At 40.7% G+C, this 14,642-nt stretch overlaps 1 protein-coding gene across 24 annotated transcripts in view; it reads left to right on the forward strand.

Annotated features, from left to right (window-relative positions):
• Positions 1-14,642, forward strand: part of PPFIBP1 (PPFIB scaffold protein 1) — a 167,655-nt gene that overhangs the window by 75,148 nt on the left and 77,865 nt on the right. For all 24 annotated transcript variants that reach the window (XM_089671704.1, XM_089671707.1, XM_089671711.1 and 21 more), the window contains exon 3: positions 2,737-2,945. In XM_089671704.1, coding sequence (XP_089527830.1) covers positions 2,737-2,945 — 209 coding nt within the window. The remainder of the gene's footprint in view (positions 1-2,736; positions 2,946-14,642) is intronic.

Here is a 14,642-nt window from a genome sequence, read left to right on the forward strand (position 1 = left end):
CTGTCGGCCACAGAGCAGAACTAGTGTGAGAGCAGCTGCTACCAATTCCTTCAATGCTGGGAAAAGATATTATCCTGCCTCATACTGGCTTACTTGACTGAGCAGGGTTTATACTGGATATACAGACTTCATTTGGAGCCAGTTCACACCATGCCCGTACATGAATCGCACAGGAACACGCTGTACGTTCCTGTGCGCTTCATATGTGGCTCTGTGCGTTGCGATTTCAGCCCATTCACTTTGAAAGGGGTAAAATCCCACCGCACCAAAAGTAGTGCATGCACTGCTTTTTCAGACGTAAACTGCAACCAAAGTATCATGCAATCCGGTGTGGGCAAATGCACTGTTTTTGCAGTGTTGTTCACTTTGTATGGACACCCGCTCCAGATCGCAAATGTAGTCCATTTTGCATGTGGTGTAAATTATTATTATTATACAGGACTTATATAGCGCCAACAGTTTGCTCATCGCTTTACATTATGGATTGCACAGGAACGCACTGCGTATTCCTGTGCGGGCATGTTGTGAACTGGCCCTTAACGAGATTTCACTGTGAGATGCATATATAACTATAGATCTATAGATATAGATAGTGTGATTTAACCTTTCTTCGTCAGAATCATTTTTAGTGCACACAAATGCAGTAAATATCCCTTTTTTTTTTTTTTAATAGAAAAGATGAGCTTTCATCAAGTAAATGGACACTGTATATGTCGAGCTTTAAATCAGTGCATGCCCATGAAATGGGGACAAACTTGGTATTCAAAATTCTCCATAGGTGACACTTTAAAAGCCTTTACAGTTATGTAGGTTAGAGTTAATTGTGAATGAAGGCCATAGAATTTTTATTCTCACTTAAGCCTGCACGGCGATATGTAACGTGTAGAGCCATAAACCTTTCATTTTTTTTTTGTGGCACCCAACACATCCAGTTACATGTATACACAGAGGTTGGGGACTGTGATTTATTTATTTGTTTTCCTTTTAAACTTTTTTTAACTTTTTATTGTAATCACATAGGGAGGCGGTGCTTTACCAGAGGTGTTGAAGTGATTGGGTGACTTTATAGCCACCCAAATCCTCTCCATAAGAAAGCTGACAGCTTAACAAATGTCAACACAGTCCCGACTGCTGTGTGTGTAAACCCTGTGCTGCAGCCAATGTAAGCCTCACACCGACAGCTGTGAAATGGTCAAAGCCAAAACCTTTCTTTTTAATTTTAGATACTGTTTGGAATTGTTAAAGTCCCTGTCTTTTTTTTTTTTATTCTTTTTTTGCTGTTTGTGTCCTGTTGGAGCAATTTTTTTGTCCTTGAGACACAACAGGAAGTGAGAGGAAATCTCCCCAAAGTGAGGGAAATCCCCACTTGTATATCATTGGCACAGGTTTCCCCACTGGAAGATTCCCCTCTCTTCTAGTGACAACCATCTAATTTTGTATTATGGACAACCGTCCCAGTAACTATGGATACCAGTATGAATCCAGAGGGTGAATCTCCCCAGCGGGGGCACAAACAGAAATTAAAACCTGGCAGGGGTTCTAACACTATCACACTCTGTTCAAAAGGTATGTTTTGGGTGGAGTTCTGCTTTAGTTTGTCACCCCTTCCACACAGGACATGAAAGTACCTGTCACAGATTAGCAGCATGGACAGTCAAAGTCAAAGTTTCTTCTGTTTATATGTTTTGCCTTCCCAGGATCCTGCAGGATCTGTCATTTTCAGCCTTTTGATTAGAGGCCTAAGTAAGTTCTGACAAATTTCTTATAAATGGAAGATTTGGTCGATTTGGACTTTGATTAATTCCTTCAACAGAAATCGTGTTATTTAATGCCTATGGGATTTGGTCATGTGACTTTTTTTTCTGCAATTATAAGTTTATGGCTTTAGGGAGTTAGAATGACTGGGAGGATTCTATAATGACAGAATAACTGGTCACCATGTGATCTCACGGGCTAAGTCAATTATTTTAGGACTTGAGTTGCCTTTAGGCCTCATGCTTGCTAGGTGTTTTTTTCGCAGCTGCTTCTAGGGGTGCCGGGTGTGTATTTTTTTCCTGCCTCTAAACTCCCCGGAATGTTATCCTATGTGTCCATACACACATAGGGTTTTAGTAGTGTTTAGTGGCAGGAGAGTTTAGAGGCAGGAAAAAAAAAACCTTGCCATGCATCCAGGAGCAGCAGAGTTTGAGCAGAAAAAATGCTTGATGTGCGCTAACGCGTGGTGCATTTAGTGCTTGTGTGTTAATTTATTTTATTGGTCATACTCATTTATTTTGGCCATTGAAATGACACCTAAACATCTGATGCCTGTAAATGGGCCTAAATGCTTTACAAGCCACAGGCTTTTTTTTTCCTGCCAAAACTCTGCTGCCAGGAGGAAAGGCTTCTAGAAGAGTTTAGAAAACGTCCTGTGTGTGAGGCCTTAGAGGAAATCTGACCTAAGAGATAAAACATGGAGCATGTTGTCAATATTTGCTAGTGAAAACACTTATTGCCTGGCTGTTGTATTGCTCCAATGGCTTCAGTAGTTTCTGATGAAATCACCCAGACTGGTATACTGATTTCACTCTGGCTTTTTTAATTTGCCTGCCTCCTTGAGTTAAAGACTTGGTCCTGCAGCCTGGCAATTAGCAGGGTATATAGCGCAACAGTCTAACAGTGCCAACAAAACCTTTCATCCTCCAGCTTTTTAGTATTGACCATAGCCATTTACCTAATATTTTGTCTTCTCCTCAGGTTCCAAGGCCCTAGAATATTCCAATGGCATTTTCGATTGTCAGTCACCAACCTCGCCCTTCATGGGGAGCTTACGAGTCCTCCATCTTATCGAGGACCTGCGAGGAATGCTGGAGATGATGGATACTGATGAGAGGGATGGCCTGAGGTGTCAGGTGCCGGACTCCACCGCTGAGTCCCTGGTGGAGTGGCTGCAGAGCCAGATGGTGGTAAGAACTTTGCTGGGCATCAAATGGAAATAGTTTTTTTACTTTGCCCATTGGGGACAAATAGACAGGTTCTCTAGTGTGAGCACCCCCTCATATTTTCTGTTAAATACATCATTGAAAGCATCTTGTTATATTTAATGGGTGCAAGAAAATACCTGTCAAATCTTGTGAACTTCCTGTACTCTGTGCTGCATTCTTATACGTTGCATTGTTCTTACTTATCTCTGGATATAGAACACCAAAGACCTGCTTGAAGTCCACCATGGGTGGCTAATATGTCTCTGTACACAGATATGGTGTACGTGTAGCCACCCGGGGACAGGAAGTGTTATTCACAGGATAACCAGGTGAAAATAAAGGGAAAATAAGTCTGGAAAATACAAGGAACCAAAGTATGTGCAGCTGACTTTGAAGTTGCCCAAACCTAAGAACATAAATTTCATATATTGCAGCTTAGTTGTCCTATGTGGTGGCTGCATCCATTTATTTTTTTTTTTTTTCAGCCTATGTACATTTTTTGCAGAAATTTTTTCTGCCAGAATCCATACTTCCTTATAACATTTTAAACTAAACTGTACTAAGCTGAAATCTCAAATAGTATTATCAGCTTTCCCAGCTATCTTCTGTGAATTACACAACCCCTGTACCTTAGGTAATGGAGAAGACCAGCTTAAAGTGGAACTTTGGTCAGAGAATCAAATCCTGCTAGATCACTTCAGGCTGGCCCCTTTTGCAGGTATAGCTATGTAAAACATAAAAAAATAAGTATCTATGCTGTTTAAAATTAAGTAATACACTGTCTCACCCTGTTCTCAACATGCTTAGTTGCACTCTGTTTTTTGGCACTGTGCTGAATTTGTAGAGGCCGATCTGCCGACAGCCTAAAGATTTACTGCTGCTCAGGGGCTCTGGGCTTCAGCAAAATGGTAGCCTGTATCAAGAAGAAACCTGAAGAATACTGGAGGCAATTTACAGCACACACTAATTTTACTAGCATAATTATTAATGTGCAATGTATGCCTCTTGATATAGAACATTATTTTAATCAAGCTGGTATGGGTAAAGTTCCACTTTAGGACATGTCATCTCAAATGTAAATCTGCAGTTTGAGACTCTCTGCTTAGCCATATTATGGATCTGTTCTCTCATGCTCAGTTGTAGGTGTCCATGGAGCAACACACTACATCCATCCCACTCTTTGAAGTTGCCAGGCCTATAGGCCACATTCTTAAGCTCTTCCCCCCTAGTAATTTCTCAATTGAAAACCTGGGCTACGCAATACGCAAATAAAATATCTGGTTACTAGTGGGCTTCCTAACCCCTCTCTTGGGTAACCCTGATTTCCCTTCTGTGGTATTTGGCTCCAGGTTCTACAAGTGCCACCAACAGAAACCCTCCCCAGCTGTGCAAATTGTGAATGTGTTCTTTTGTGTATTACGCTAAAAACCTATTAAAACCTATTCTTAAAAAAAAAAAAAAAAACCTCCAGCTTTGGGTGCAATACTCCCCTCCTCTCCAGCACTAAACTGGTTGGTGGAGGGAAGTCATGAATTAGCTTTTAAAGTGGAAGTAAAGTTCACTTTATAAGTTTTACCTATAGGTAAGCCTATAAGAAGGCTTACCTTTTAGGTACAGTGAATATCACTAAACTAGCACCATTTAGGAGATATTCACAAAAAATGTAGCCGATGATGCCATCCCTAAGAGCTCCGTGCCACAGCCGAGGGCTCCCGTGCACATATGACGTCATTGCGGCTGCGGCCATTCATACTGCCAGAGCCCACAAACCCAGAAGGAAGACCAGGTGAAGATGGTGGCGCCGGGGAGTTGTGGCAGCTGGGAGCTGTGACAGGGCGGCGCTGGAGGGCTCTGTGTACAGGTAAGTCTGTTATAATGTACTAGTATTAGGTGCATACTAGTACATTCTGACCTAAACCTGCAGGAAGGCCCATTGTTTAATTTTGTCGGTGGGTTAATGACCACTTTAAGCCGGTGCCTCTGATCTCTGCTATAGAGCATATAAGTAGCAGCAGGTTGGAGTGTTTGGCTCCATTCCCACCAGTGTGTTTTTTTAGTGCTTTTTGCGGACACGCACTAGAGTCCATTTAACATGGCTTCCTATGGAACATGTTCACATCTATGCTTTTTTGAGCTGCTGCATTTTTGGAAAGTAGAGTTCAATGGAGAAGCTGCTGACATGCATGGTAGTGTGTTTTTGCCGTGTTTTGCATTTTTATTCTGCCCAGCAACAAAAAAAATTCCACTTTAACAAAAAAAAAAAGAGCTAAACAAAACGCATCAAAAATGTGTGTAGAAAAACACAAAACTAACTGTGAAAAGCACTGCAAAATGGACAAAAAGCAAACTGCATAGGTGTGAACGGAGCCTTATAGTCCTGACCTCCCTTTAACTCACAATGGTATTTGCTATAGGGCTCCAGACAGTTTTCTGTGAAAAATCTGTACAGACTCTTAGGCTTTGTGTATGATCTTCGATTTCACATTGGAATAAACTTCTATCTGGATTATAATCCTACTGCCAAAGCTGGTTATACACTGACAGCAAATTTTTTTGAACAAAATTCTAAAAAAAGTTTGTTTTACCAATTTGTCAAATCATTAGTGGGGTCCAATCTGTATCATTTTGACCAACAGAAACTAGGGAATTCTAAGGAGCAGGATGAAAACTTTCTCAAACAAATGAACTTCTAACAATGAATGTGATTTTCGTTCAGGGAAATCCATTCATTCCACAATCGAATGTCAAAAAGAGATGAAACCTTGGAGTACTTTCAAATGATGTTCATGAAGTCATTGAATGTACTGAGAATTTTCATATGAATTTTTGTACAAGTGTTAATTTGCATATCTGCTAGTGTATGACCAGCTTTACTCATTCCAATTACAGCCCAAATTGACAGTGGAAGCCTTTTGGTATGCAGAAACCAATGGTGCAGTGTCCAGACGCCATATAGGAACACCATCTCTAAATTATACATATAGTAAATAGTGCAGCACTAACAATACATTGTAAACATACAAATTTATAAATGAACAGCCTCACCAACAGTGAATTAGGAGTTCAAATTCAGACAAATATAAATATTAGTCCATGCAAAGTCCGCATAAGTCTGCAGGTGCTGGTGCTTGGGAAAAAGAGAAACATAGACAGAAGAATCCTCCAACATCCAACCAATCACACAGCCTCTTACCACAGGATTTGACCACCTGAAGGATTGGTCAAATAACTGTTATCTGGACCAAACAATGGCAAGCAAAATAAGACTTCTTAGTTGATCCACTTTACGTGCAGCGCTTCTCCTGATTCCAAGCTCTTAGGTACCAAATCTCTCGTAGGGCAACAAACACCACAAAAGAAAAAAAAAACCCAGCTCATAGTGTAGTAAAACCGCAAACCAAAATGTATTCGCAGCAATACACCTAAATTCTTTATGATCAAAGCCAGCATGCCAGTAGAGTGTTTCCAACAAATAAGTTGGCCGCGGTGCACGATGACGTCACACACCATGACTCTATCCTACGCGTTTTGTCATAAAAAAGATGTCAGGGGTATCTTTTTGATAATGAAATATGTAGGGTGGTTTTTAGGAATTCAGTGCTATCTGTACATTCCACTTAACTGCTTTTGTGGCTGTAAAAGCCTCCACCCTTCTGGGAAGGCTTTACACAAGATTTTGGAGTATGTCTGTGGGAATTTGGGCTCACTTGTGTGGTCAGGTACTGATGTTGGAGGAGAAGATTCGGATCAGTGTCAGCGTTTCAATGCATCCTAAAAGTGCTCAGTAGGGTTGAGGTCAGAGCTCTGTGCAGGACATTCCACTTCCTCCACACCAAACTGGTCAAACCATGTCTATATGTAGTGGTTTTTGTACATCTTCATACATGGGAGTACAATCATCCAGAAACAAAAAAGGATCTCCCCATACTGTTACCACAAGGTTGGAAGAGCAATATTGTCAAAAATGTCTTTGTTGTAGCAATAAAAGTACCCCTCAGTGGAAAAACATAAAGTTGATCATTTAGGGCTCATTCACACCAGAGGGTGCACGTTATGTGCAAACTGCATACTGTATGTACCCTTGTATGCGTTGTGTTAAAACACACCACCATGCTGGCTTTTTTTGCCAGTTTTTGTTTTTCACTAAAATTTCATTTAATTTTAAACTTGATATTTATGCACATCAGCACGTTGTGGTGCATTATAGCATGTTGGAACGTATTGTGCAAAAATACAATGTATAATTTTTTCAATGCACACAAACACCGCACGGTGATGTCCACTGGGGTGTCCAAACCTGCTTGAGCTATCCTGCTGGAAAGCTGTCAAAGCCAAGGCATTCCCTGGCTCACAGCGGCATGTATGCAAAGAGCGATGAATGCATTCACCACCTGCAATTGGCTGTCAGCTTTACAGCTTCCTGGTGCGATAGCTCAGGCGAGTTGAGACTGGTGTTTGTACTCCACTAATATCATCACTAGTTGAGACTGAGCTGGCCAGCGTTTTCCATTGCAGTCCATTGAGACTGATGTGATGAGTCATTGGAGGGGTGCCCACTTTTGGCCTTATAACAAATAAAGCTCAGCATTTAATACAGTAGTTCCTGACAAATGAGTGAAAAAGTTAAAGCAGAACTTTGGGCAAAACACCTCTTTACATGTTCTTGTTGCTGATTTCCTACCTTCACTGGATGTCATTCATCTTCTGGTTCACTCAGCAATGGCTGCTATGCCTCCTATTCCCCAAGCCACTGGTCTTGGCACATCCCTTCTGTAGTTCTTTCTCCAGGAAGCGGTGATGTCATTCAGCTCCACTTACAGTGGTTGGTGGACCGAGACTCTCAGACACATTCAACATGTACAGGCCTAGTGTACCTACCCACATTCACCACAATTCCCTATGGTTGATGGGAACTGTAGTTTCCTTTTACTGCAGAGAGAGAGATGGGATGTAATCCCAGCTGTTAAACCTCCTACTTGGCAGAGCAGATGCTATTATCTTTTGAATTACAGAGATGGTCATGAAAATTCAATTAAATGTTTCTTCTAAGTAGTAGTGATTTTCAAAATGTTATTAACTGTTTAGTGTTTTGTGTAGGGGTGTACTAGTGGGTGATTTTTTTTTTTTTTGCCTATCGTGGAATTCTTCTTTAAATACTTTGGGTGTATACCCACAGCTGTGCTCTTGGATTATGGATTTCCTAACAAATTGTAAGATCAGGTGTCTAATACTATTATTCTAAATAAAGGGTTCCACAGGGATGTGTGTTGAGTCTGGCCTTGTTTACATTGTTTACACATGACTGTACTCCCATACATGCGTCAAATACTATAGTGAAGTTTGCTGATGACACCACTTTAGTTGGACTCATGAGATAATGATGAGACAGCTTATAGGCAAGAAATTGTACAGAAAATGATTTAATACATAATAGTACAAAAACTAAAGCAATAATGGTGTATTAAAGGAGATCAAGAAAGACCAACCATTGCCTAAGATATAGATATATGATGAGGAAGTGGAAAAGGTGGACACTGCCAAATTTTTGAGAGTGCATATTACGTGGGAGTTGTCATGGTCTCAAAATACTTGTTTTCTAGTAAAAAAGAGCACAGCAGAGACTTTTTTTTATTCCTTAGGAGATTGAAACAGACTGGATTGTCCTTACAGCTTTTGTTCAATTTCTGTCCTTGCACCATTGAGAGTTTTCTTCTCCTCTGTGCTGTAGTCTGGTATGTCAGCTGCAGGGTAGAGGGTAAGAAGTGCCTATCTCATGTGGCAAAAACCGCACAGCGGATCATAGGTACAGATCTAACAAATTTGGATACAGTGTACGCAAGCCACCAAGGAAAAGATATGATACTTAAAACACACACGAATAGTTTGAAGTGTAATTTTTTTCATCTAGGGCTGTATTGTCTATAAACCTACCAAGTGCACAGTTGTAGGAATTTTATGTGAATATTTCCTTTTTTAAAAAAAGGTTATATTTTTACAATATTTAAAAACAGATTTGTGGTTAGTAGTTGTGTTGAGAACTGTAAAGAGTGTTTTGATAAATTGTGTTGCTTGTAAACAATGACAATAAAAATTTATCTTGGAAACAGGATTTTTTTTTTTTTTTTTGTATAACAAAAACAGGATTTTTTAAATATTCTCATACAGGGATTGGATGATTTGATGTTGCCTTTTCTTTCCTTTTATGCATTCTTGGGCACTATTCCTCCCACTGACAAACGGTGAGGCACTATTCCTTCTACTGACACCAATAGGTGGGACATAATAACTACCACTGATGGAGATCTATTCCCTCCTTTCCCGCTGACATGCATGGGACACTCTTCCTCCCAATAATACTAATGGTATGGGGCTTCATTCCTCCTCCTAATGACCACAGATTCTATGTTGTTGTTTTTTTTTTTTTCTCCCACGCACCACCAAGCGTTAAGCAGGCCATACTTGATTCATTTTCTTTCATTTAACCAGTGGGTTGAACAAAAGAAAAGGAATAGGTTTCCCCACCACCAGAATACACTGATCAGTGAGGCAGGCTATAGCTGGCAGCACAGATCGAGCAACAATTTTCCTACAGGCTGGTTGTACAGAAGTATTTTGAGAGATTGACTTCTGTACAGTAGCATGCCCATAGATGGATCAAAATTCATCTGGTCCCTGCTTAACTGGACGAATTTCAATGCATCTATGGCTGGCATTGGACATTGTTTATTCTCTCTAACGCTGGGCCATTGTCTACTCCTACTCACCAGAGTCTGCCCCCCCTTAGGTCTGAAGGACTGTAAACTGGCTGTTTGTTTAGAAAGTTTGGAGACCCCTGATTTACATTAAAGTGATTGTAAAGGCATGTTTTTTGTTTTTTCTAATAACTAACATGTCATACGTACCTGCTCTGTGCTGTGGTTTTGCACAGAGCAGCCCCTATCTCTCTCTTCTCAGGTCCCCCTCCCTACTGGGGCACCCCAGCAGGCTCCCTCCTGAGCCGTTGCTCTGTGTGTCCATTCACGTATAGCCATGGCTCAACCCCGCCCCCTGCTCTCCCTCATTGGTTCACTGACTGTGATTGACAGTAGTGGGAGCCAGTGGCTCCCACTGCTCTCTCAGCCAATAAGGAGGGAGAGAGCTGGGACAGCCGAGGCTCTCGGGCACATCGCTGGAGCAATATGGGGCTCAGGTAAGTATTGGGGGGCTGTAGCACATAGAATGCTTGTTTTGTTTTTTATTGTTTTTTTACCTTCATGCATAGACTGCATGAAGGTAAAAAAAAGCCTTGAGCCTTTATAACCACTTTAAGCTGATAGCATTATTCTCAATGTAACAAAAAAAAACTCTCAAATTAAACCTTCAATTATTGTTATAATTACATTTAGTAATCGGTGCCATTGTGCATGTTTGAGATGAGCTGATTTGCATATTATTTTTTTTTTTACTATATATGAAGGGACAAAACTTAATAGGTTTTTTGTTGTTTTTGGTTTTTGTTTTTTTGAACAGCTGGCCACTGGAAACTTTTGTGAAGATTTTGTTTAGACCAAAGCACTTCTCAGAATTTATTATTTCTTACAAGATTAGGCAGCCTTGTTGAAACTTTATTATAAACACAAATTATATGTATGATTTGAAAGGTCGCTAAAACAGATAATTACTTGGATAATAAAGCTGTCTAGACAACACAAGTCTTGAATTTCAGGCTGAGATAAAATTCTGAATTTTGCACTTTGCAGAGGTTCCTGTGGGGGAAACCGAAGATAGTGTTTAACTCTGTGCCGTTCTGATTCAGTATAAAATGAGTGGTGGATGGAGAGGAGATTTCTGACTCTATATAAGATGGGTGGTGGGTGTTTAGGAGATATGATCTTATTATAAGATAGATGGTGGATGGAAAAGGCCTCTAATTCTAAAAGAAGGGTGGTGGATGGAGAAGAGATCTCCGATTCTGTATAAGATGGGTGATGGATGGGGAGATCTCTTATTCTATATAAGATGGGTGGTAGGTGAGGTTTCATGCACACGGCCGCATATAGCCACCATTTGAAAAGAATTAGAAGATGTGGCAGTAGGGCCCCATTCACACTTAAGCGTTTTTGAGCTTCGAGCTACAAAACGCTCAACAAGCAAAATGATTATTGTTTTCAATAGCCCCTGTTCACATCTGTGTGTCCTGTTGCTTGCAGCAAAATGCCTGTTGTGGAAAAAAGTACATGAGCTACTTTTCAGGCGGAATTGTCCCGATAGACTTCAATAGAATTGCCTGAAAAGTGCAACATGAGCTGTTTTTCAAACCCTTTTTCAAGCATTTTGTGATGCATTTTCTGCTCAAACAGAAGCTCTCTGTCCCTTTTTCAGCAACATTTTACACCTTTTAGTTGAAAAATACCTGAAAAAAACCTGACAAAAGCTGCAAAACCGTGTAATTCTGCCCCAAAAAAACACTCAAAAATGCTTGGGGGGGAAACTCTTGGAAAAAAAAAATGCTTGAAACGTGACGCTTAGGTGTGCATATGCTTCGAACGTATAGTACCTTGAAAAAATATTCATACCCCTTGAAATTTTCAACATTTTGTTGTGTTACAACCAAAAACTTAAATTTATTTTATTGGGATTTTATGTGATAGACTAACACAAAGTGGCACATAATTGTAAAGTGGAAGGAAAATGATAAATGGGTTTTCAACATTTTTTTTTTTACAAATAAATATCTGAAAAGTGTGGCATGCATTTGTATTCAGCCGCCTTGAGTCATTACTTTGTAGAACCACCTTTTGCTGCAATTACAGCTGCAAGTCTTTTTGGGGATGTCTCTACCAGCTTTGCACATCTAGGGAGTGACATTTTTGCTCATTCTTCTTTGCAAAATAGCTCAAGCTCTGTCAGATTGGATGGAGAGCGTCTGTGAACAGCAATTTTTGAAGTCTTGCCACAGAATCTCAATTGGATTTAAGTCTGGACTGGGCCATTCTAACCATTTATCAACTAATCTCAACCATTCCATTGTAGCTCTAGCTATATGTTTAGGGTTGTTGTCCTGCTGGAAGGTGATCCTCCTCCCCCAGTCTCAATTATTTTGCAGATTCTAAGAGGTTTTCTTTTAAGATTGCCCTGTACGGGTGAAACTCGAAAAATTAGAATATCGTGCAAAAGTTCATTTATTTCAGTAATGCAACTTAAAAGGTGAAACTAATATATGAGATAGACTCATTACATGCAAAGCAAGATAGTTCAAGCTGTGATTTGTCATAATTGTGATGATTATGGCTTACAGCTCATGAAAATCCCAAATCCCCAATCTCAGAAAATTAGAATATTGTGAAAAGGTGCAATATTCTAGGCTCAAAGTGTCCCACTCTAATCAGCTAATTAAGCCATAACACCTGCAAAGGGTTCCTGAGCCTTTATATGGTCTCTCAGTCTGGTTCAGTAGGAATCACAATCATGGGAAAGACTGCTGACCTGACAGTTGTGCAGAAAACCATCATTGACACACTACCATAAGGAGGGAAAACCTCAAAAGGTAATTGCAAAAGAAGTTGGATGTTCCCAAAGTGCTGTATCAAAGCACATTAATAGAAAGTTATGTGGAAGGGAAAGAAGTGTGAAAGAAAAAGGTGCACAAGCAGCAGGGATGACCGCAACCTGGAGAGGATTGTCAGGAAAAGGACATTCAAAAGTGTTGGGGACTTTCACAAGGAGTGGACTGAGGCTGGAGTCAGTGCATCAAGAGCCACCACACACAGACGGATCCTGGACATGGGCTTCAAATGTCGTATTCCTCTTGTCAAGCCGCTCCTGAACAACAAAGTCAGAAGCGTCTTACCTGGGCTAAAGAAAAACAGACCTGGTCTGTTGCTCAGTGGTCCAAAGTGCTCTTTTCTGATGAGAGCAACTTTTGCATCTCGTTTGGAAACCAAGGACCCAGAGTATGGGGGAAGAATGGAGAGGCACACACTGCAAGGTGCTTGAAGTCCAATGTGAAGTTTCCACAGTTTGTGTTGATTTGGGGAGCCATGTCATCTGCTGGTGTTGGTCCACTGTGCTTCATTAAGTCCAGGGTCAATGCAGCCGTATACCAGGAGATTTTGGAGCACTTCATGCTTCCTTCAGACGAGCCTTATGGGGATGCTGACTTCATTTTCCCTCAGGACTTGGCACCTGCTTACATTGCCAAAAGCACCAAAACCTGGTTCAATGACCGTGTGATTACTGTGCTTGATTGGCCAGCAAACTTGCTTGACCTGAACCCCATAGAGAATCTATGGGGCATTGCCAAGAGAAAGATGAGAGACATGAGACCGGACAATGCAGAAGAGCTGAAGGCCGCTATTGAAGCATCCTGGTCTTCCATAACACCTCAGCAGTGCCACAGGCTGAGGCAGTAATTGCTGCAAAAGGGGCCCAAACCAAGTACTGAGTACATATGCATGCTTATACTTTTCAGAGGTCCGATATTGTTCTATGTACAATTCTTGTTTTATTGATTGCATGTAATATTCTAATTTTCTGAGATTTGTGGATTTGGCGTTTTCATGATCTGTAAGCCATAATCATCACAATTATGACAAATCATGGCTTGAACTATCTTGCTTTGCATGTAATGAGTCTATCTCATATATTAGTTTCATCTTTTAAGTTGCATTACTGAAATAAATGAACTTTTGCACGATATTCTAATTTTTCGAGTTTCACCTGTATTTGGCTCCATCCATCTTCCCATCAAATCTGACCAGCTTCCCTGTCCCTGATGAAAAGCATCCCCACAACATGATGCTGCCACCACCATGTTTCATGGTGAGGATGGTGTGCTCAGGGTGATGTGTGGTGTTTTCTGCCACACATAGCTTTTTGCTTTTAGGCCAAAAATATCTATTTTGGTCTCATTTAACATGAGCACCTTTTTCCACATGTTAGCTGAGTCCTCCCACATGGCTTCTCGCAAAGTGCAGACAGGATTTCATAAGGTTTTCTTTCAACAATGTCTTTCTTCTTGACACTCTTTCATAAAAGCCATATTTGTGGAGTGCACGACTAGTAGTTGTCCCATGGACAGATTCTCCCACCTGAGCTGTGAATCTCTGCAGCTCCTCCAGAGTTACCATGGGCCTCTTGGCTGCTTCTCTGATTAATGCTCTCCTTGCCCGGGTGGAAGTCCATGTCTTGGTAGGTTTGCAGTTGTGCCATACTCTTTCCATTTTCGGATGATTTATTGAACAGTGCTCTGTGAGATGTTCAAAGCTTGGGATAATGTGTGAAAAAATATTTGAAAAAACCTCGTCGCGCTTTTCAGGCGGTTCTATTGAAGTCTATGGGGACTGTTCTGCCTGAAAAGTAGCTCATGTACTTTTTTCTGCAACAGGCGTTTTGCTACAAGAATAGCACCTGTGGAGAGATCTAAAAACAGCAGTTGGGAAAAGGAACCCTTTCAATCTGAGAGACCTGGAGCAGTTGGCAAAAGAAGAGTAGTCCAAAATTCCAGTAGAGAGGTGTAAGAAACTCATTGATGGTTACAGGAAACAATTGATTTCAGTTATTTTTTCCAAAAGGTGTGCTACCAAATATTAAATTGAGGGTGCCAATAATTTTGGCCAGCCCATTTTTGGGGTTTTGCATGTAATGTGTCAGATTTGGCTTTTTGTTTCTCCACTTTTTTGTGTCATACCAATACAAACA

Source organism: Staurois parvus, unplaced genomic scaffold (assembly GCF_062004578.1).
Source record: "Staurois parvus isolate SC_StPar_1 unplaced genomic scaffold, SC_StPar_1.0 ptg000114l, whole genome shotgun sequence".
NCBI classification, from domain to species: Eukaryota; Metazoa; Chordata; class Amphibia; order Anura; family Ranidae; genus Staurois; species Staurois parvus.